Source organism: Brienomyrus brachyistius, chromosome 10, assembly GCF_023856365.1.
Source record: "Brienomyrus brachyistius isolate T26 chromosome 10, BBRACH_0.4, whole genome shotgun sequence".
NCBI lineage: Eukaryota > Metazoa > Chordata > Actinopteri > Osteoglossiformes > Mormyridae > Brienomyrus > Brienomyrus brachyistius.
Window position 1 is genome coordinate 11,340,091 of NC_064542.1, and position 23,369 is coordinate 11,363,459.

The 23,369-nt window shown below is 41.7% G+C and overlaps 2 protein-coding genes and 1 long non-coding RNA gene across 4 annotated transcripts; 2 read left to right on the top strand and 1 right to left on the bottom strand.

The window, feature by feature from the left end:
* Positions 1-703: 703 nt before the first annotated feature.
* LOC125750764 (lysophosphatidic acid receptor 6-like) lies at positions 704-6,825 on the top strand. Of its 2 annotated transcripts, XM_049029001.1 has the most exons (4): positions 704-923; positions 1,894-1,956; positions 2,080-2,614; positions 2,832-6,825. In XM_049029001.1, the coding sequence occupies exons 3-4, from the start codon at positions 2,099-2,101 to the stop codon at positions 3,417-3,419; spliced, it is 1,104 nt and encodes a 367-aa protein (XP_048884958.1). In that variant the 5' UTR covers positions 704-923; positions 1,894-1,956; positions 2,080-2,098; the 3' UTR covers positions 3,420-6,825. The 2 variants fall into 2 exon arrangements, with proteins under 2 accessions (XP_048884958.1, XP_048884957.1); XM_049029000.1 differs by lacking the exon at positions 1,894-1,956.
* LOC125750767 (uncharacterized) lies at positions 6,001-23,021 on the bottom strand. The gene is made up of 2 exons (XR_007400418.1): positions 22,727-23,021; positions 6,001-6,567 (listed from the first exon to the last, which is right to left on the bottom strand). It is a non-coding gene; the product is annotated as an uncharacterized LOC125750767 (long non-coding RNA).
* On the top strand, positions 8,865-16,543 carry LOC125750766 (lysophosphatidic acid receptor 6). Its single transcript, XM_049029002.1, has 3 exons — positions 8,865-9,582; positions 12,794-12,915; positions 13,603-16,543. The coding sequence occupies exon 3, from the start codon at positions 13,630-13,632 to the stop codon at positions 14,584-14,586; it is 957 nt and encodes a 318-aa protein (XP_048884959.1). The 5' UTR covers positions 8,865-9,582; positions 12,794-12,915; positions 13,603-13,629; the 3' UTR covers positions 14,587-16,543.
* Positions 23,022-23,369: the final 348 nt, after the last annotated feature.

The window sequence follows — 23,369 nt, forward strand, 5'->3', positions numbered from 1 at the left end:
TCCTCCTTTGTAATGGATTATTGTTAACTTCCTCAACACTGCTTAGCACGTTGAATGTGTTTCTAGCAGCATATCCGACTTCGATATAACAAAGTAGGTAGCTAGTCTTCTGGGCTTATCAACCACTCTCTTTCCAGTGCTGGTATATTTTACTGAGAAATTGTAATGTTCCCAAACCACCGATTATGACTGGCTGTAACCAGCATTAGTGGTAACCAACTCAATGCCACAATTAGCATCATGTTTTCTATGTGGAACATATTTGTTAATAATAAAGGCATTCATTCGTTTAATTTTGCATACTTAACCAAAAATGATGTAGGCCTGCCTGAACAATACGTGTACAGCCCTATTAGCCAAAAAGTACTTGTTCAGATGAGATGTGACTGCATACAATCAATGGGAAAAAAATATTATTTTATCATTATTTAAGCAAGTTGCCCTATTGAGCAGGGCTCCTAGTGGACATTACAACCAGTGCTTGCAGTTGCTTTGCACGTGAATAAATGCTTGCTTTTATTAACGGCCTTACATTAACACTCGATCTTTTATTGTGTCGTAAGGTGCTGCCTATTATAGACAAATTATCCCTTTTGTGTGAACAGAGATCACCAACACCAGGATATGGGCTAAGCAAATGATGTAACCCGTACTGGTTTACACATAAGTCCAGTAAACATGTAGCAATACTTCATAACAAATAAGGTTCGTCAGGGTCATACCAGAAACACTACTCACGTTCATTTTTTTAAAAAAAATACGTCCAAGGGAACTTCCCATACAGTCAATAAGGAGTCTGTATTTCACACTTTAAATATTCGCTTTTAAGGAATGGTTAGATCTTACCCGTTCCTTCAAAACAACGTCTGCATGTGAATAATAAAAGGCTATCATGAAAAACCGACGCAACGTAGCTGGATTGTGTAAGTATATAAACTATGATAAAGAAATCCATCGCGACATACGCGTATATTGTTCTTAGGAGGTAATTAACTTTCCTGAACAATGATACTGTCTTTTTCACAGAGTGTATCACTAATTTATTATTCTCTAAACACCAATGCTTTCTTGTTGGTCATATTATCGTTTAATTTTGATTGGTAGCCATTGCATTGTGTGTGTTTCCTTTATAGTATGTACAGGGATGCAACCGGACATTGCTATTGTAAACGTATTGGCTACATAGGCTATAGGAACAAGTTCTTTATAAAAACTAGTCGCTGGTCAGTGTACATAGATTTACTCCGAAGCGTATCTCGAGAAACAAAAAAGCGCGATTTATTCAACGACAAAAAGATCCTAGTTTTTTTGGTAAATCTTGACAGCCAAGATTTAACGCGGTTTCCGCTTTAAGGGGGAATGTTTATGTTTATTACCGGTTTGCCTAGAGACAGAAGCATTAAAAGTTAAGTAATAGGCTTGCGAGCGCACAGTGTGAGACTTGGAAAGCGGGAAATCCCCCTGTTCCGTTTTAGCTGCTACTAAAAAGTCTTGAATTTCGCCATATACTTGTTTATTTATTTAGACAAACTTTGCTTGCCGACTTTATTACATATTAAACGTCTCATTATCGGTACGGATATTACTAGACAAATATATAGGACTATATGGATAACAGCTTGTGTGTGTGTGTATGTACGTGTGTGTGTGTACGTGTGTGTGTGGGTAAAATTAAGGACTAAAACAGAGTTGAAGATAATCCATAAGAAAAGTTACGTGCCGTCACAAAAAAACACTGCATAACACTAACGCTTGTTGTTATTAATCTTATTATTATGATCTGATGTATACAATACAAAATCAATAATTTGAGTAGCTTAACTTGTGTCAGGCTACAAATATCTCTGTGAGCAAATATAACAAATTTGTTTAAATATAATTTAAATTTGCCAGTTACCAATGGAAAAACGAATCGAATATTAGGAGATATTCACCCAGCCATCCATCTTCAAAAAGGTAATACGGAAACAGTAGTTTTTTTCTTATAGTGCAGTCCTGTAGATATAGTTATTTTGTCTGGCTGGGACATTCGGTCTATTCAATGTAATATACACTAACGCTATTGTTTCCCGCAAACAGTTTTTGAAATTGGATATCTATGGACGCCTTAACCGAAGCCGCCGCAGTTAATGCAGCCACGCCTGGCATGACGGCATGGGGGAATGAGGCCTGGCTTAACCTCACCGAAGCGAACGGCACTAACCTGACAGAGAGCTGCGAAGCGCACAGTGCTGATTTCCAGTACTTGATGCTGCCAATCGTCTACAGCATCGTTTTCGTGCTCTCTATGATCGGCAATCTCACCGCTCTGGCACATTTCCTGCACTCGCAGTCCGTCACGCAGCCCTCGCATGTTTTTTTGGTGAATTTGTGTGCCATTGACCTCCTTTTCACACTCACGCTGCCCTTAAATGTGCTTTACCATGTGGGCCACAACCACTGGCCCTTCGGGGAGGAGGCGTGCAAAGTGAACGGGGCACTCTTCTTCGGAAACCTGTACGGCAGCTCCCTCTTCTTGATGCTCATCTCGCTGGACCGCTACCTCGCTGTCGTCCACCCACTGCGCGCCCTCCGACTACGCCATCCCAAATACCGGATCCTGATATCTTGCTCGGTAAGGCTGTGCTGTTTTACTATAATATGTTTGGGTAATTATCCAACCACCAAGTATTTAGGGCGCTGGTGTGGAGCCTGACGATGTGAGTTTACTACCAGATAATGCAAAATTGCTGTGGCTACCCACTGATGACACAAGATACAGAGATTAATGTTATCTGTATCTGTAGTGAGCATGTTTTGTTTTTGTCTTGCGTGTCTACCCTCCTCTGAAGGTGTGGCTAGCTCTGATCTCTGTCATCCTCTACCTAACCCTACGGGTCCCTGCGACCCGGCCCTTCCCGTCTGGGCTCATCGCCTGCATGGAGAACTTCTCTTCGGACTCGTGGCACGGCCGCGTCTCCGCCGTCATCCTGCTGGCAAGCGTGCTGAGCTTCTTCCTGCCCCTGTCTGTCATTGCCACCTGCTACCCGCTCATCGCCTGCAGACTGCTGAGCCGCCAGGCCGAGGACAGCGAGGCGGGGGGCGGAGTCTCGGCGCAGCGGGGCTCGCGGAGGATGCGCAGGCGCGCCCTGCGCATGGTGCTTCTAGTCCTGGCCGTCTTCCTGCTCTGCTTCACCCCATATCACCTGAACCAGCTGCTGCACACGCTGGCCCGCATGGACGTCCTGGCTGGCTGCCCTATCCTCCGTTTCACCTACCCCATGCGGCGCATCACCATGGCCCTCTGTAGCTTTAACGCCTGCCTGGACCCGCTGGTGTACTGCCTGGCCTCCGAGAGCTTCCAGTGGAGGCAGGCCTGGAGGTGCTGCAGATGTGACCGAGTGAGCAAGAGGCTGAGACAGACGGTGGGCCGTGGCTAGAGGTGGCTGGAAGGCCTGCGAGAAATGGCTTGCGGAATGAACATTTCGCTGGCCCAGTGGGTGCTCTGCCCTTCCGGTTTCAAAAAGACAGCGTTCCTCTTATAAAGAAGGATGCTTCCATCTGCATGGACAAACCAAGACTAACCCAGGAGCTTGTAGTTCAATGATGATGAGATCAAAAGGGTCTGTCTCTAACCAGGGACCAGAAAATGAAGACAGAGCAGAGCTCCTACCAGTAATATGTGACATTATAAATGATTGAGAACTATGGGTGAGGGGAGGGTCCCATTTGAATATTTCTCGTCTTGGGGATGGTCCCGGTATGAGGCAGAAAACACCGTGGCTACGTTCTGAAGGATATTTAAAACTTTGTTTTGTTTAGAGAAAGAAATAAGAGTGGAGGAGATGATAGCCAAGGGACATGGAGAGCCAGGGGGATTCGGGGGCCCAGCACTTTATAGGGGCCCCAAATGCAACTGTAACCCCCGCGCCCCCCTCCAGCTGAGCAAAATGTATTGTGGGGGTCCAAGATGATATTTTTCCCAGGCAGCCTAGAATTTCTAGCTGCACCTCGTGGAAGCATGAAAGCATCAACAACGGATCTACAAAGTTCTACAAAATGTTCACAAAACAGGGGCATGGAACCCGGGTTGGAGACCCTTAATGTACCAGTCAATGCCAGTTAATAGAGTGCTGCTGGTGAACTGATCGGATAGATGTACAATAACAGTTACACAATGATAACAATCTTTGGGAAACCAAAGTTGTTTACTTTTTGAACGTTAGTCAGGTGTGACTTCCGTACTATGGACAGTTCCACCTTGAATATCTATTTAAATTTACAGTTACTTCAGACACTCCTGGGTGCTGAACATTCATTTGTAATTAGAATGTAGTTTAGTTCTAAATTAGGTTCAGATGAGAGCTAAAAGTGTAATAACATGTACATGATTACAAAATTATCCAGATGAACGCAAAAGTAAAATTTATGATTGGAGCTCATTTTCAGGATTAAGCAGCCGTGCAATGCTGAAGTAAGTACCTCTGTTATTTTTATTCATATTGAACAGGGTGGTGCAGTGGTCAGCACTGTTGCCTCACACCTCTGGGACCCAGGTTCGAGTCTCCGCCTGGGTTACATGTGTGTGGAGTTTGCATGTTCTCCCCATGTCGTCGTGGGGTTTCCTCTGGGTACTCCGGTTTTCCCCTACAGTCCAAAAACATGCTGAGGCTGATTGGAGTTGCTAAATTGCACATAGGTGTGCATGTGCGAGTGAATGGTATGTGAGTGTGCCCTGCGATGGGCTGGCCCCCCATCCTGGGTTGTTCCCTGCCTTGTGTCCATTGCTTCTGGGATAGGCTCCAGACCCCCTGTGACCCAGTAGGATAAGCGGTTTGGAAAATGGATGGATGGATATATGTCTCTTTTGATATAAGAAACTTAATAGTATATGAAGATATTTTGTTGACATGTTTATATTGGACTTACTAACACAAAACCTGGCTTAGTATTTGTTTTGTATATGTATAAAAAACTGCATCCAATCAATGGCATGTCCCAACCTTGTGCCCTGTGCTACTTGGGATAGGCCCCAGGCCCCCTGTGACCCCTGACCCCGACGATGTTAGAAAATGGATGGTAAGGTGGATAAAGGTATGAAGCAAACACATAGCCACTTATTCAAATTATGAAATTAACCCCTCCCCTTTGAAATGCTTGCTCCTGACCAGGCACGTAGTCAGATATTAAAATTACTGGTTTAGACTCGTCAAAATTCACCCATACCCCAGCAGTTTACTGGGAGGGGCCTATGAGTAGGGTTGCCAGACCACCCTCCCCAGCCCTGTTTCTGGCTACGAGCTGAGCATGAAGTGATGACTTTGAGGCTGTGTGACTTCTTATTGTGGTGAACGAGCTGCATTTCATTTTCACACAGAAACATAAACCTGAGAGATATTTTCGACTGGCTACAAGTGTTGTGTCAAATCAGGTTTGTTTTGTAGTGAGATTTTAAACAGGGCTTTTACACAAAGAGAAGCACCCTCTTGTGTTTGATACGTGCATGCGATTTCTTACACAAAGCTACGATACAACCTTCAATACTTAATATTTACTACTTTTATTTTCATAAGATGAACACTATTTATAGAATGTACAGCAGTTGTCTTTCTGGGGATTTGTAGTTGGTGAGATTCGTGAGAGTTTCAAACTGACTGATCAACACCAAATTCTTGTTTTGAGTCATGTTTTATCCTGGTCCGATTTTGAGAACATTCTTGTGTTAGTAACATATAGTTCTGTACAATAAGCACTGAGGGCAGCCTGTTTTATTTCTCTACGGGTGCTGCTCCTGTGCCAAGTTCTTCTCATTTAGTTCAGTGAAACCATTAAAATGTAAATGATCTAACTGTATTCTCCAGTTAGATGAAAGTAACTCTGGTAAAATAACTTACCCCAATTCTCAGCTCACTGTGATGTTGTACTGGGCAGATATGTAGCTGATCTGTGCACGTTTTCTGTGTAAATTTTAATGTTTAGCAACAGCTGAGGAGAGAAACAGCCCATTTAACACCCACAACATCATCTTTCCGTGCGCGTTTATTGAAAACAAGGAAATCATTTTGGTTCTTTGCGTGGTCTGATGTTAGGGGTGATGCAAGAGTGCAAGTGGTGTAGGAATGTCGTGTGCTTGTGAGCACCTGAGTGCAGGATCTTTCACTTTGCATCGGGGTTAACAAAGGTCCAGAGGATCTGCCGTACAAACACTGACGGGGGTTGATATGGTTGCGACACAGTGTATGTGATGACTGAAACTTGGACCATTTCGAATAATAGCCACTACTTCTGTAGCCCAGAGATGTCATTCATTTTTCAGTATGTTTTGTCGATTTTCGCATGTTTTACAGCGGAGTCCTCATTTTTCTTCCGTAGAGAAGTGCCAACTTCTGCATTTTGCTTTGCGGTTGTGAAGTAATAAACACATCTGGTTCAGCACGTCCACTTCCGTTATTGAATTGCTCTCTGCCTCCAACCCCTTCTAGCAAGTTTAGGTTACAGTCATGTTCAAATAATCGATGTTCAAATTTCATACATTCCCCAGGTTTTTACGCTGTTCTTGCTTATGATCCTCTGCAATACAGCCGTTACCTGTTTAAAAAAGGAAGCTGGTTTAGCTTTTGAAATATCCTTGTACAGTGGTATTTAACCACAACCACAAGCCAAGTGTCACTTTTGTACAATAAACTCTAGTAGACATTGTTTAAAATTTCTTAGTGGCTGGGTTTTACTGTGCCTGCCCATTGATTATCCAGCATTGTGGGACACTGATACTGCTGTGATGTACATGATTGTTATATGCATACAAATAAGTACTGCTAAATAAAACTACAATGACAAAACAAACAAGCATGCTTTATTTGCCCTTTGCACAGGTACATTGAAATGCTTGTCTTTGCCGACCCCGTCTTAGCTTGGGAGGGGGGGGGGGGGGTCACAGCACAGGGTCAGCTAACATGCAGCCACCCTGGAGCAGGGGGTTAAGGGCCTCATTCAGGGGCCCACAGACATGTGACTCTCCTGCCAGGGCTCAAATCGGGGACCTTCTGCTCAGAGGCACAGAGGCTCACAGACCCTCTGAGCCACTCACCACAGCAAAATGTATAAAACGTCTTTACCTAAAATTCCGCTCCAGCTCTTGGAGTTTGTTCCAGTCTTTCATTGTCTCTTATTCAATGATGGATCATTTTTCCCCCCTCTTTACACTCTCGGTTCCTCTCTGTCTGATGCCTGCTAGTTTTTTTTTCCACACACCATGACAATGGAAATAGAAAGCTCCCAGGATGCTTTTTGGTAGTTGTGGATCTCGCAAAATGTACCTCTGAACCATTTACCAACTGATACAGGGTTTGGTTAACAGGGTCACCAACATGTCCGGAAAAATGTAAGACTTCTCCTATTTAGTTCTCTTTAGTTACACGTGAAAATCCTAAGACTTTCATTTGTACTTTGTCCGGAAAGTTAAGCTTGTTCGTCTTTCATTTAAATGTATCCTTTTGTTGTGTAAAGCACTTTGAATTGCCTTGCGTCTGAATTGTGCTCTATAAATAAACTTGTCATGCCTTTACAATACCTATGACATGTCAGAAAGCAATGGAGTGTTCTTGTCTATTGACGAAAGCTTGTTTAACTGTATCATGAAATTGCGCCATAAAGCTGTGTTGCCTTTTCTATAATTTTCCCACACATCTACATAACTGTAAATTCATCTTTAGTTTTCCTCTATCTTTTTGGACAGACCTCACATTCCTGAAATGCTGTGCAGTATTTGTTGCACAGAACGGCTGGTGGGATGTGGTTGTGAGACCTACTTGTAGATCTTTTGACACACTGCGCCATATTTTATCTCCATATCTAGAATTTTCGGGTGTACAGCCCCCCCACTTTGCTTCTGCAGGCTCATTATAATGCCAGTTTAAAGAATTTAACATAACGAATAGAATTTATAAGGCGGACCAGGGATCCAAGAATTGTGGCTGAAGTGTTCGGTTCTTGAAGAGGTAAGAGATGTGTCCTGGTAGGGTGAACCTTGTTTTTCGATATTCACACGTCAAAATTTAGCAAAACAGAAAGGTGAGTTTATATAAACTACAACACATAAGACCCTAAAATTAATATACAGATAAAAAAACAGTACAGCTGTTGCAAGCAAAGAGGTCACTGACTGAAGATACAATCATTACGAGGCTGCTGAATGTGCAAAGTCCGGGCGGTTTTTCAGACCAGTAAAATTCCCCTGTACTTCAACCTGAAAGCAGGAAGACCCGATGCTACTGTAATCAGTTAGTGACATTATTCAAAAGTGACTGAGCCTGAGACGTTTGCTTGGAGTCCCAGATGTAGGTCTTACGGTACTGAATGTCCCGTGTAATTAGATAACCTATTTAAACATTGATAACATAACATAGACTGCAATCTGGTGCAAGCCCGTTAAGCCTGTTTGGGTTAGGAGGTAATGGGGTTAAAATTGTGCATTTAATTGCTGTAAGCCTTTCTCTTTGCAAATGACGCCGCCTTGATAATAATCTAGCTCTTTATCGCTAAGTGAAAAATTCACTGCGTGTTGCGGATTTTGTGTGAACTGAATCTGCAAGAAATGACGCGCACACTCCGAGAGATTTTCTTGTTTTTTTTTTATGCGAGAGATAAATATATTTTTTGTGCTGAAGAAATGATAGCAAGGACAGGATATTTCACATACGCTCATGAAGAAATAGGAAAGGCAAGCGTATCTGTTGCTGTACTATCATTTTCACTTCCACCCACTTTACATACAAACAGCTTGACCGTCTTCCTCATTCAGCTCTGAAAGCAGAAAATAGCTGCTTGTCCATACAGAAATAAAGGAGATCAGACAGCATCTGTGCAAGACTATGCATAGGGTTAAAAAGAGACTCCGGGTTTTGAGAAAAGAAGGTGTCACATGCACAAAGTGTGTAGTAGCTACAGAAAAAGATATAACCCTACACAGTGCACTCATGCCCAGGTTAATCACTGTTAGCTACATACTTTGCCCACTTGAAACTTCATCTAAGGAAAACGCTGTTTGGCCACAGTGTACAAACTGTTTGGCATATATTCAAGTGGTACCTATAAGTGTCATTTTGCGGGTGAGACTGAGGAAGCTTTTTGTGAAAGTAGATGTCATTTTGTGTGTGAGAGGTTTTGTATGTCTGCATGGCTGCTGATGTGAGTGAGAGAGAGTAGGAATGTGTGTGAGAGTGGACGTCATTCTCGGTGTGCGGCTGCGTGTGCATAGGTGCTGGAGTTGTTGGACGCGCGCATGTTGAAGCCAATATCGCGATGGAGAAAGAAAACAGACGGCGGCGCGTGCCTAAGTCTGCGGCATAACGCGCCGCTGCTGAGTCCGCATCCAATGTTACAGATGCAAGATAAAAACTAGTTAGTTAGCGTAAAAATAAGCACCAAATCTCAAAGATTCGCGCCCGTTTTTTCATATATATATTGCCATATAGCCCAAATTTGATTGTTTCAACAGCTTCACCTGGAGCAATGTCTAGCAAAAGTTAAACACATCTTAATTTTCATCTCCGGACTACACCTGGACTACAAGCGCACCCAGAACTCAACACAGTAAGAAATCAGGTAAGCGCTCTTTTGCTATTATAAGTTCAGCGTATATTTGCACGGTGTTGTCTAACTTCAGCGGAATTTAAAGCAAATCTTGCCAGTGCAACGTGTAAAATTAAGCGAAGAAATGCGTGAGTGTGCAGATGCGCTGGCAGCACTGACAGCAGCTGGCGTACGAAACATTCACATGCTCACACTTAATGTTGTCTTCTCCGGGATAATAGAAATTTTCTTATTAAAACTTCATTTCAAAACCTATTCTCAATTTGCGGTTCTTCGCGTAATTTGAATATCATTCTATGGGCTAGGTTACAACAAAAAAATGTATTAGAATAGTTATTTTATTAAAGGTAGGCATGCATCCATTAATAAAATTAAAAGAGAAGTAAGACAGTAATGTAACCTTTTTTAAAATAACTTTTAATTTAAATGGAGTGTTGTTTGAAGACTCACAGCTGTTTTTACTGTGGGACGTACAGAGTGGATTGTTACTAGCGATGTCATGGGTTTGCCGCAGAATGTAAACACTTTTTTGGGGGCTTTCCAGTTTAAGTTAGATGAGTATGCGCTTATACCCGAAACATTATTGTATTTCAGTACGAAAGACTGAAACAGGAGGCAAATGTGGTCGCACGTTCCAAAACTAGTATTAATTGTAAAGAGTTAGTACAAATTCAAAACGATAATAAAGGAATATTTACTTAACATCCGAACATGTTCCAGAGACGGTTATGCTTTATCACTGTGTATCTGTGACATTTATAAGGATCCTACAGCAACCAAAATACGATCAGAAACCAGATGTAGGCAGCGACACTTATTCCACACCATAGCTTATATGTAATATGACAAATCAGAGTCCCCACGATGTATGATGACGGCGTGAGCTTGGTCAGTCTTCCACATCACACCTAGACATACTGAAGGGAATGTTGTGAAGGCGAGTCACCCAAAAGAGGAATGTGTGTGCCTTGTCATTCACATGTCAGTGAGAAAAAGTGGCTTGGAAAAATCACTACAATCAAAAAACAGAAAATTAAACTTGGCTTAAGCTTGGAAGAAGAAGCACTGAGGAGAATATTGTGTCCTTCATAGACAGCTGAACCAAAAACTGACAGCAATTTAAGCTGGATCCTTTGAGAGCGTAAAGGCCCTGAAAATTAATATTGTGCTAGCTGAACCGAGCCTTGACCGCGCTAGCTGAACCGAGCCTTGACCGCGCTAGCTAAACTGTTTCACACTAGCATTACTGAGTTGGATGCTACCACAGATTTTACATGTACACCTGTAATGCGGCAGCACAGGTGCACCCGCCTGGTCCGTCACCCACCCAGGTGGAACTCAGCCCCCCCCCCCCTTTCAGCATTTAGAGATAGCCATACAAAGCAATTGTGTCTGAGAGGTGTGTAAGTACATGGTAAGATCAATTTGGAGGGAGAGTGCTGTTGAGATGCAAATAGAGTTTCCTTTCCTTTCGTTCATTTGGTCTTAGTAATGCCACGGGTCACTTTAAGACTGATCAAAAAAATATGTAGTTCCAACCACTTGTCCCGGTAAGGGCCTAATATTAATATGAAAACCACGTATGCTAAGTATTTTAATAAGCATAATAAGTATTTTATCATTTGTCGCTTGCTAGCCGCATTCTAACTGTGCGCAGCCCTGCAAGCCGGGTCCTACGGAGCGACAGTATGTCAGATAACATCCCAAAAGCAGACATGCAGGACGTGTTTATTTGCGACGTCTGCTGCAGCGAAACAAAGCAGCGTCGGCAAGAGAGGAAAACAAAAATGCAAACTGGAAATAAACACCAAGAACTGTCCGGCACAGAAAGTCAGCTTAAATTTCACTTTACTACTTTACTGATTTTTGTTCCCCAGATATTTAACTGAATGGTCTTTATTTTATTTTATTTTATTTTATTTAACCAGTATAAACAGCATCTGTCTCTGAAGCCATCGGTATTGCTTGCAGTAGGCTTGACATATATATGAGTGTTTTTTTCGACCACAGCTCTGCTGTGTGGTTAAATGCAGAAACCCAGTGGATGTCAGACATAAGTGTCTTACTGGCATCACTTACAGGAACAGCTCACATTTAGTGCATTTTGTGCCTGTGTGTGTGTGTGTGTGGGCAGGGGGGCACAATACTTTCACTGTATCATTCCACTGATGTAGAAACCACTTTACAATTAAATGAATACATAAGAAATCCACGGGTTTAAATGCAGAATGGCCACACAGCAACCATTTAGTGTTGGAACCTGTATGATGATAATCCTAGTGCCTACCAAAGGTGGTGGCCATAAACACCTCTAAAAATCCCTACACCTTTATGTCTGGGATGATTGTGACATCATTTCCTTTTTTGTTATTTTCCATCAACCCACAATCGAAAAAAAAAAATCAAACGGCTTGTCCTAGCACCAAATTGACATTAAATGCTGTAATATGGCCTCAAACAGCCCATCATTCTTCGTTCTCTTTGACAGAGAGCCGTTGGTAAGTATGGAAGATGTGGGTGTTTTTTTCCACCTCAGTTAGAAGTTTTGCAACGAATCTGAAATGTTCTAAACCAATAGGAAACCATGAAAAACCAAACTGCCAGCACTAGTAGTGAAATCTGTCTTTAAAGCCATCAAAGCTTCTGTGGTTCCCGCATGTTCTCAGTAAGAATAAGGTAGGATGCATCGGGAGCATCATCGCACTTGCTGGGCCACCCGGTAGCCAGCTCTCACTTTGGCCTCGCTCAGGGATGCTGCGTTTGTGTGAAAAGCTTTGCTGGTGAGACAGGTGTAGTTATACAGTTTGCAGTTTGATTGTCCCCCATCTTGCTCTGGAAATCGAACCTTGCACAACATTTCAGACCTGTCACATTTACGTGGTTGTTGTTCATACTGGCCATGAGATTTTAATCGCAGTCCATAACACCAAATTCCATCCAGGTCTGAAATCTCAGCTACACTATCTGAAATATATATTAAGGTCTTTAAATGGGGCCAGGGAGTCCCTACCTTGCCCCCTTCACTTCCTAGGACTGGCTCCAAGCACACTGTGCCCGCCCGTACATGCCCCCTGCATGCTGCACCCCTGTGCTGGCTTAGCACTTACGGAAGATTGATGGATGGATAGTCTGCATCCTTTTCAGTTTAGTATCTTCATCTTTCTGGGAAAGAGTGCGTGCAACAGGCCTAAATGTTTCTTTCTCACCCCTTCTCTTGCATAAGCTTAAAGGAAGGAGTCAGAGTCTGATCAGAATCGGTGACGTACAGCTACTTATCCAGGACTTTCTTCTCTGAAGCTACTTAAGAGTTGCACCCCGACTCAGTGAATTACTGGAGCAGATCTGGTAAGTGGCTCGACATATCTGCAACTTATCTCCACCTGATTCATGACACCAGCCTCCTACACACTTGCAGTGCAAGCACTTGCAAGCATTAAGTGTTAATTTATAGCACACATATCTGGTTTTAAAAATTGCGATAAGTGCTGTGCATGGTTTTCCTGAACAACTGTCTGCAATAAACCCGACCTTAAACACAAACTAAACATCACCCAGATGCCTGAACGAGACTGAACAGAAACACAGCCTCTTAAAATGATTTCTAAAAGCAAAATAATGTTTACTTCTGACCTCTATGATATTAGCCATTATGCCAGTTGGCATCGGACCCCTAGAGCACTGATTCCAAATCCAGTCTTGGGGATCCCCAAACAGTCCAGATTTTCGCGAAAATGTCGATTGTATGACAGGGAGCTGGATGGGAGCAAAAACATGGACTGTCTGGCGGTCCCCGAGGACCGGGTTGGGAAACACTACCCTAGAGGTTTAATTTGTCTTATTTCCTCTCTCTACTTGTCCTACTGAATGTAAACTTTGTGTAACATTGTATAATGCATTTGCATATCCATTATGCTGTTTCCAGTTTTGTTTTGCCCAGTCTTTGTTAAGCACGTATGGCCAGCTATGTTGTCAAGGTCAGTTTCATTGATTCACTTTAATAAAAATGTACTTCCTCCTGCCTTTGTATCTCAGGTCCTCCACAGAGTTCCTGAACATCCAATGTCTAAAGACACCATGTCAAATAACTCTATGGACAACTGCACCATTTCTCAGGAGAACTATGCGTTTGTGGCCGTATATTCTTTGGTCTTCCTTACCAGCCTGGTTCTAAACTTGACTGCCCTGGTGATCTTCTTCCGCTCAGCCAAGTCTCGTTCCCACACCACTGTCTACATGACCAACCTGGCACTGGCTGACCTGTTGCTAGTCTTAACTCTGCCCATGCGGATTTATTACCACCTGGGATATAAGTTGCTGTCTTCCCGCCTGTGCGAAATTCTTGGCCTGGTCCTCCTGGTCAACATGTATGGCAGCATCTTCCTGTTGACATGCATGAGCTTTGATCGCTGCATGGCTGTCTGCTTCCCCATGTCGTCCCGTGTCAAGGAGGCCCGGAAAAAGGCCCCTTTCGTGTGTTTGGGTGTCTGGATGCTAACCATCGGGGCTAGCCTTCCCGTATACATTTCCAAAGAGATAAAGGAAACGAAGAGTAGCTTGATCTGTTTTGGAAATTCTCCAATTTACGCCACGCAGCCTGGAGCTGTGGCCGCTACTCTTACCGTTGGCTTCACGATTCCTCTCACCACCATGCTGGTCTGCTCCTTCTTCATGATCCGCGCCATTGATCGTAGCACTGTGGCCAAGATGAAAATGATCAACAGCCCGAAAATTCAGCGCATGGTCGCTGCCAACTTGACGGTCTTCCTGGTTTGCTTCCTGCCCTACCATCTCTTGCTGGGCTTGCTCCCCAAATACTCCAACCCCACCTTGTGTACTGCCTTCCATTACAGCTTCTTAGTGGCCTGCCTCAATGCTAGTCTGGACCCGATCGCCTACTACTTCACCACAGAGACCTTCCAAGACAAAGTGGACATGGAAAATGTCTGGAGGATGTTGCCTAAACATAATCACATCTCTGATAAAAAACAACAGTCTGAGGTTCCTCTAAATACTTAAACCCCACCGGTAAAGTCCAGACCTCTCAATTATGGCTGGGGAACATATTGAATATATTTGATATATCACGGCTTATTCTAAGAATGCTATACTAAATGACAGATTTTTTTATATTTAATTGTATATGACACGTATTGCCGCATCACAATTTACTGAATTTTATTGGCTTTCAAAATACAGTACATCTGTCACAAACGCTTTTCAAAGTACAGTACTGCACATATTAAATTACTGTACATACCGTACTATTGTAGCTTATTGTAGTTTTGCCGCTGCACTTGCCCGCCCACGGGCACGACTATCCTGAGCCAATGCTTGTGACGCATATGAATGACACGTGTGTTTTTGAATCTGGGAGGAAACCAGGGAGCCCCTTTAAGGTCACGGCGGGGGGGGGGGGGGGAAATAACGGGCCTTGTCTGTAGTTTTGTGGAACGTGTCCCCTCAGCATTTTCTGCCACTCCTGCTCTGTGTTCAGCCAAATATTCAGTTACATATGAAGGGGAATTATGCCAAAACAAAGCAGCACCACGGTTTTGTATTAACCAAACACAAAAATCTAAATAAATAAATTAATGGACTGAAAAGCTTTAAATGATCATGTTTGGAGTTTAAAACATTCATTGAGGGACAGCAGGGACTTCTGTAGGCAGCAAAAAGGATGAGAAATGCACATGGAAAAGAGGTGAGAAATGTGAGTGTTAGGTTGTCCAGATTCATTAAGTTAAAAGGTTGTTTATTATAATGTGTGTAATACTGTTTTCATTGCTAAGGGGAGTATACCTTTGAACATATTAGGGTTAGGTTTTATAATAAATTATAATTAGACATTCCTGGTATTATTTTATTAATCAAAGAGCTAAATCAAGCATTTATGAAGTGCTTTAGAAGAAATTTCAAAACATCAAGATATATTGTGTATTGCGACTAAATGCATATCGAGCCTAAATATATCAAGATATTACTAATAGGCCATATTGCCCAGACCTACCCTCATACTTACAATTACAATAACCACTCTTATATGAAAATATCAAATATTAACAGAGATGATTCAAGTTCATTTCAACTGGGGGGGACAGACTGGGTCCAGTTTTTGTTAGGGTGGCCAAATGTATTTTACCTTAATGTCCTCTAAGAATTACTCTAGATTGCCAGCATTAAGAAGCAAAAGATTACAGTTTTTACTGTAAAATTTACATTTTATTAAAATGAATATTGTGTATATACTGTATATTATATCATATTAAAATATTAAAGTATAAAGAGCTATTGTATTGGAATCTGTATCGGTATTGAAAAAATGTGGATCGGCCCATCCTTACCTCTAACTATATTCAAAAACAATATGGCCATTATCATAGCAGCTGTATGGAGTGCTGATGTACTTGATGTATATAACTTATGTAGCTTTTTCAGAGTTATGCAGGTTGCTTTAGGTCAGCTTCCTTGGATTGTGAATAACTTGGTTTGTGAGTGTTTTGCAAGACGAGCAAAAAATGTTCATAAATTTTAACTTGATAAAAAGCGAGCTCTTGCAATACGAGCATTATGTGCACGCTTTGTCTGCCAAGCGTCACGTAATCACAACTGAGCCCATGGTTCCTCTCTGTGGAATTGTGGGTAAACAAGTGTTGTATACTGATAAATAATATTCCATAATAACAGTATTCTGTATGTTAGTCTGCCATCTGAATGTAGTGTCTATTGTATGCATTAAAAGTCTCCAGTTGATTTTTTCTATATGTAGAGAAGGCACAGTGAGGCCATTATTCTCACTGATTACATATCTTAAAAATTACCTCTAGTGCATGTAAATTCCTGACCAAGACACTGTGAAGTTCCGCAGTTTTAGCCAACTCTTGTATGTAGACATTGTCGATATGTGAGACAAGCTGCAGCAACTTGCATTTGGATAATTTTATGTTTCTTAATAAATATGGTTTGCTTAAATAAATGCATGATGAAAATGGAGGTTAAGCGGCAGTAGTACAGGAAACAAAGTCACGCGTCCAGAGGATCCTCACGCAGTCCGAGCTAAAGACGCGTCAAAACTGTCAGAGGTGGTTCTAGACAATCACAACGTACAGCTAGTAGCATGCGCCGTACAGCGCAAAATCCACGGACCATGGGAAATACAGAACAAAGACCCATCCGTTCATCCATTCATCTTCTAACCACGTAGCCTTGTCAGCGTTGTGGAGAATAAATAAACATGATTAATATAGATACTAAATTTTAAAAGTTGTCATTAATTAGCAAAAACACAACTAGCTTAGTGTATGTAGACAGCTGGAAGATTTTATGATTTACAGACCTGGGGTACATATATACAGTAACTGTACGTAATAATACCAAAATCATATTCGTATATTTTATTAATTTAATTTTTAATTTTATTATCATTTAAGCAGTTTTTCTAATGTTTTGATATTTCTATAGTAGGAATATTCTTATAGCTAAACTCATTTTTTACACAAATATTGAAATTCATCCATCCATTTTCCAAACCGCTTATCCTACTGGGTCGCGGGGGGTCCGGAGCCTATCCTGGAAGCAATGGGCACGAGGCAGGGAACAACCCAGGATGGGGGGCCAGCCCATAGCAGGGCACACTCACACACCATTCACTCACACATGCACACCAAAGGCATTTAGCAATTCCAATTATCCTCAGCATGTTTTTGGACTGTGGGGGGAAACCGGAGTACCCAGAGGAAACCCCACGACGACATGGGGAGAACATGCAAACTCCACACACGTGACCCAGGCGGAGACTCGAACCCGGGTCCCAGAGGTGTGAGGCAACAATGCTAACCTGCACCAGCTTGCCGCCCCCATATTGAAATTCAGACAAACTATAATCCTAATCCATTATGTGACCTGATAAGTCAGAAGTTCAACTTAATAAATCAGAATTCTGAGATGAGTGTATTTTTTCTACCTAGATGGTCGAAGTAGGTAGGCAGGTGAGACAGAGAGGATATCAGCTATGAAACTGCACAGCACGACATTTGAGCTCAAGCTATACAAAATAATTTTATATAATTCTTTAATTATCTTTATAACACGGCTTTGATAAATACTATAATTTGGTGTTATTTATTTTCGTGTAACGCACAGATAGTTCCGGCAGCCTAATAACAGTTTTATATTAATGGGCACCAAGTTCACTCAACATTACAAATGTGACTTTTTACTCATGAATAAGCAGTCGTTGTTACCAGACAAATCATCTTTGCTTTTCGAAACGGAAACACCTCTCTGGTCACAGTTCCTATGGTAACAACCCATTTTACATGGGACTTTCTGGAAACATAATTATATACTTCAGGTCATATATATATATATATATAAAACCATAATACAACAATACCAAATAACCATAATTGTGCCAACTTATTTCATGCCTCCTCCCTGAACACTACAAACAGTCCCTAAACAAACTTTTAATATGTCATCAGATAATTTTCCCTTCTCATGGACTGGTCCTTCGGTGAGCCAGAAGTTTCCTTTTTCACATGCAGCAGGCTTAAACTTAGGTAATTTTAAGAAAAACCCGTTCGAAAATGATAACATTATATTGAATGTTGTTTCATGCTGCCCGCCAGGCGGAATATTTGCATGTTTAGCAAAGCACCCACCTTATAAAAAATGCTAACTTTGGCGTCTGTACCTCCGTAAAGGTCTAGTAATCAAAATCTATTATCATTCTTAATCCACAAAATGAGCTAAACTAGGCAAACATTACAAAGCCTGCCACCTCATAATGCCCTATCCCTACTTTGCAATTTAGGGACAAAAATTTTGGGGTGATAATGGTAAAAAAACGGTCAATTTGAGCAGTCTTCTAATGTTTTTGTTTCAATGATATACTAAGTAATAGCAAAACACTTTGGACAATTCTATGCTTCCAGCTTCATGGGAACAGTTTGGGGAAGGAAGGCCCCTTTCTGTTCCACCATGACTGTGTCTCAGTGCACAAAGCAAGGTCCACAAAGACATGGTTGGGTGAGTTTGGTGTGGAAGAACTTGACTGGCCGCACAGAGCCCTGACCTCAACCTCATCAAACACCTTTGGGATGAACTAGAACGGAGATTGTGAGCCAGGCCTTCACGTCCAACAATAGTGCATGACCTTACAAATGCTCTTCTGATTGAATGGGCAAAAATTCCCACAGACACACTCCAAAATCTCGTGGAAAGCCTTCACAGAAGAGTGGCAGCTGTTATAGCTGCAAAGGAGGGACCAACTCCATATCGATGCCTATGGATTTAGAATGGGATGTCATGAACGTTCCTGTAGGTGTGATGGCCAGGTGTCCCAGTACTTTTGTAGATAAGGTATATGCACACAAGGGTTAATATTTTGTCAAATATCTATATACATTACAGTATTATTTTTTGTTTAAATCCAAGTCTCAATGTATGGTGAGGTCATCTTTCACAGTTTTGTGAAACTTCAAGAAGGTCCTGACTCATTTTGTCGCTGAGAGGCAGATTTTCAGAACGTGGCCTCTGCATACATGTGCACACATTGTACATCACGCCACATGACGGCAAACGAAAAAAGCATCCTCTGCATTCAGATACATCTGCAAGTCAGAGGAAGGCGATGCACCAGTGAACCCACGCAGGCTGCATTCAACTTGGGCCTTGGCTGAGGAGCACGACATCGCATATGAAAATGAGCTGTACCCCGGCTTACATCTCAGCAACCTAAACACCTGTTTATAGAAAGAGTCTGGAAGGTTTCGATTTACCCTCTTACTACAGTACTTGAAACACAATTCTGAGACTCATTAAGCACAGCACCTGATAAAATATAGATTATCCCGTACATAATACATTTCTATATCAGTAAGCTCATCCACCTGGTCTACACAGGCTTCAGATATAGATCACATATAGATATGTTCACATCTTTCCAGCGAAAGACTCAATTGTCATACCATCCATGTAAAAGCAATAGAAAAGTACAGTACAAGGTAGGTGGGATTTAAAGCTGTATGTACATAGTGCCTGGATGCATGTAGACAGTGATAATGCATAATCAGAAACTGAATATGGACAGTAACAGCTGAGTGACAATCAAGTGATGAATAGTGAAGTGGCCAGTGTCAGCAGGGCACAGTGTGTGTGTCTGGGAACGAGTCGCTGCCTTTTGCAAGGGGGCTGAATCATTGTTACCATTGTGCCCTGGTCATCGCATTCTTTAGCATTCAAAGAAGCATGTTATGTGTATCTGTTTTAAGAAAACCAGACAGTAATGAAGCACACAGCTTCCAGGTGCATTACAGTGTGTCTCAGCAACTAGACCCCCGATTAATTAGCCGCTTTATTCCTGTATCGGCTTGGTGGCACAGAAGCTCTGCTCGCTGCAGAATGTGCACGTCTTGTGCCTTTTCAGGTATGTTTCAGAATTGCCATTGTAGAGGGACAATCTACTGTGCGGTTTGCATGTTCCAAAACACTTCTGAAGGTTGGCAGATAAGAAAAAAAACTATCGTCCTGCATCGTAAAGGAAGCAAGAATGTGACACCTCTCCATCTTGCTAAGCTGCTATAATTGCTAAACTGTCTGTGCAATCAAGGGGTGGGTAGACTTATCCACAAAATGCAACTGATGAGTCCGTGAATATCACGCAGGTTGATATTGGGGAGACATCCCAGACACAGAAATATCATTGGCCAAAAAAATAGGTTTCCAATTGCCAAACAATTGCTGTTAACTCCCCAAACATCATGCAAAGTATTTTTTTAATCTTACATTTCCGGAGTAACCACAAACGGACATGTTAAAATATATTTAAACTTCGTCTTCGTTTAAAATTAGTAGAAAAAAAAAATTTTAATCGGAAAAAAAATATCCCAAAATTGAAATGTCTTGCTTAAGTTGTTGACTGTAGAGTTGATTGTGTAACTTTTCATGCAAATATTGTGCATGTTCAATGAGTGTAGTCTTTACTAGTGACTCTCCTCCACCGCCTTCCAATCTGGACTGGTACCCTAACTGGATCACTGATCCCTCCACACGACCTTCAGAGGGGTAAAGGTCCAGAATGGAGCGGTACCACAGAAGCAATGGTTCCAACTGAAAGCCGATTGGCCCCCGAAGTGCCCCTTCCCTGTCACTCATCTAATGAAAACATGCCATTGGCTAATGATAATGTTGTCCATTCTGTATGAATTATGGCTCCTTGTATGCCACTCCACCTTAAAACAGGGCCGGACATGGCAGTGGGATCTTTATTGTAGGAAGCAGTGTGCTTTTTGGGGGTAATAGATTTGGGCAGGAGCAAGATAAACAGCACACAGCAGGGATACACAAGAAAAATGCTATTTTTCTTCTTTGTTGTCGACTTGAGAGGAAACAGGGACTGCTGGGACACACAGGAAACACGTCTGCTCATGTGCATTGTGATGTTGTGACTTTGTTAAAATTATTTGCATCAAAATAATGAGATATCTACTCAATAAACAAGGGGCAGGATTAATCAGCACAGCAAACCCCAGTCTCCCACCCGAGGCTTCACAAAGAACTGAAGTGGAGTCATGTTCTCTGTTCCTCCTTGCTAGTGAGCACAAGAGCAGTACGGTCGAGCTGCAGAATCCCCTTTGAACAGGGCCTTCAAAACAAAGTTTCACCAGATGAGGTTTCATGTAAGAGAATCGAGCTGAGCGTGTTCATTTCAAAAGGTCATGCAAATAAGATTTAGATGTAGGCCGAAACTCTAATCACTTAGCGTGGGAACCAAGGTCACAGTTTAGAGAAACAGTGCTGTCGGCAAGCGTTCCGAATGTCGTTGATGCCATTAAATTTAACTGTACAAATCTGACTGATCACAGGGGGGGATTTGCACAGCTTCGTCGGTATTTTAGTGGTTGAATAATTGTTCCATTACATTCTGTTTCCAACTTGAAACATTTCCATCTTTCTCAACCTAAATTACTAAAATAAAAAAAAATGTAATGTTTCATAATAATACACTGGCTATTACACTCTTCAGTATTGGTTAGGGTGCACATTTAGTCATATATACATATTTAAGTTATATACACACACACACACACATAATTATGTATATATAAATTTGGGATAATTATATATGTATACATTTATACACATTCGGTTATATATATATATATATATATATATATATATACACACACACACACACACACACACACATATTTAGTTTTCGCTTTTTTAGCCCTTGTCGTATACAAAAGCTTCTTAAGCAGCTCGTATCTTACACAATCTATTGCAAGAAAAAAAAAACGGATACCACTGTACAGGAAAAACCAAACCGTCACTACATCACTATCTGCTGTTCATCTGAATTCCAAATGGCAGCAGTTATTTCGGCTTCACGTAGGGCCTCTGACGTTAAATACTAGCATTTAAAATTAATAACGTTCGAAACTGAGCATAAATGTTTTTCATTCATTTGCAACCGTAATGTTTTGCTTTCTTTTTACAATACATTAAACACATTAGGACAAGAATGTCAAAACGGGGAGAAAATGCGTATTTTAGTTAATAATCGCTAAAAACTAAAAGGGTTTATGCTTGCGCACGTGGACGGGTGATTGCGTACTAGCGCCGCCTATTACGTAATTGCATGGTATTACTATTAGTTACCCAAAGTTCACGGGTTAATGCGTTAATCGAGAATTGCGTCCTTAATAAAACCTCGCATGTGAAAGGGAGTCAGATGACAAAGCTGGATGTATTTTAAAAAACAAATACCGCCCGTACCACGAGGGCATTTCCCTTCGCATCAAAGCATTAGCAATTCAATAGGGGGTTTAAAACCCAAATCACTGACCTCATCTTTAACGTGAGCCAGCCCTCCGCACAAGTACAGGCGAAGTCAGAAAAAGCATGATCTGATGATAATAAAGTTACACATTATAAATGCCGGGAAAGACTATAAAGCAGCAGAAAGACTATAAAATAAAACCCTACAAGTATGTTGATACAGCATTAAAGCGATAATGTTGGAAGTAGAATAAAATATAAATGTATCAGGTAACCACAATAAAGACTATGGTCTTTATTGTGGTTATTCTAAACTCTCGCTTAACTCGTAGTCTTGGGAAGTATGAAAAAGGATAGCTGCAAAGTTTAAACGTACCTTGGTGTGTTTCCACGTCGCACTACCCCCCTCCCCCTGTGCCTCCTCCCGACTGTCATTTTGGGGGCAAAACACTAATTCGGATTTAAGCGCCTAAGATAGCCATTAAAGCTTTAGCACCCTGCCTATTATTCCGGCCACTGAGGGTCATTACAGCCGGACAAGGGGAAAAAAGAGATCTCTGTGCGCTCCATTGGAGTGTGTCCGTCCCAGAGATAAAGAAAAGGACAATAGAAAACTTGGAGGTGGGGTTGGCGAGGAGGAAGGGGGGTGGGAAAGGCCGAGATAATATGGGGGAGATCCCCCACTGCGTTTTAAAGTTGAAAAGACTTAGGAACTATTTACTATTGTTATGTGAATTTTCCACTTCAACTTTCTTTATTCATCTTTGGGGGCGGAGCCTGTAGGGATGGGGGATTTACTGTGCGGTTTCTTTATTATTAAATTATTTGATTACATTACTTAATTTGTTTCAGTTTTCCCTCCAGTAAATCTGAGGCGAGATATACTGCATGTACACTTATAAGCGTACATAGGCCCTATATAAGAATTGCCTGTTTAACTTTAAATGAATTTGTACCCTTTACTATAATTTCCCATAATTTAGGAAAGCTGATTTCACGTTAGAATATGGCATTGTACC

Bases quoted from the DNA above. Each gene is read 5' to 3' on its own strand.
- LOC125750766 (XM_049029002.1), top strand. From the start codon at position 13,630: ATGTCTAAAGACACCATGTCAAATAACTCTATGGACAACTGCACCATT.
- LOC125750764 (XM_049029001.1), top strand. From the start codon at position 2,099: ATGGACGCCTTAACCGAAGCCGCCGCAGTTAATGCAGCCACGCCTGGC. The intron at 2,615-2,831 runs GTAAGGCTGTGC...CCTCCTCTGAAG, and splicing joins GGATCCTGATATCTTGCTCG to GTGTGGCTAGCTCTGATCTC.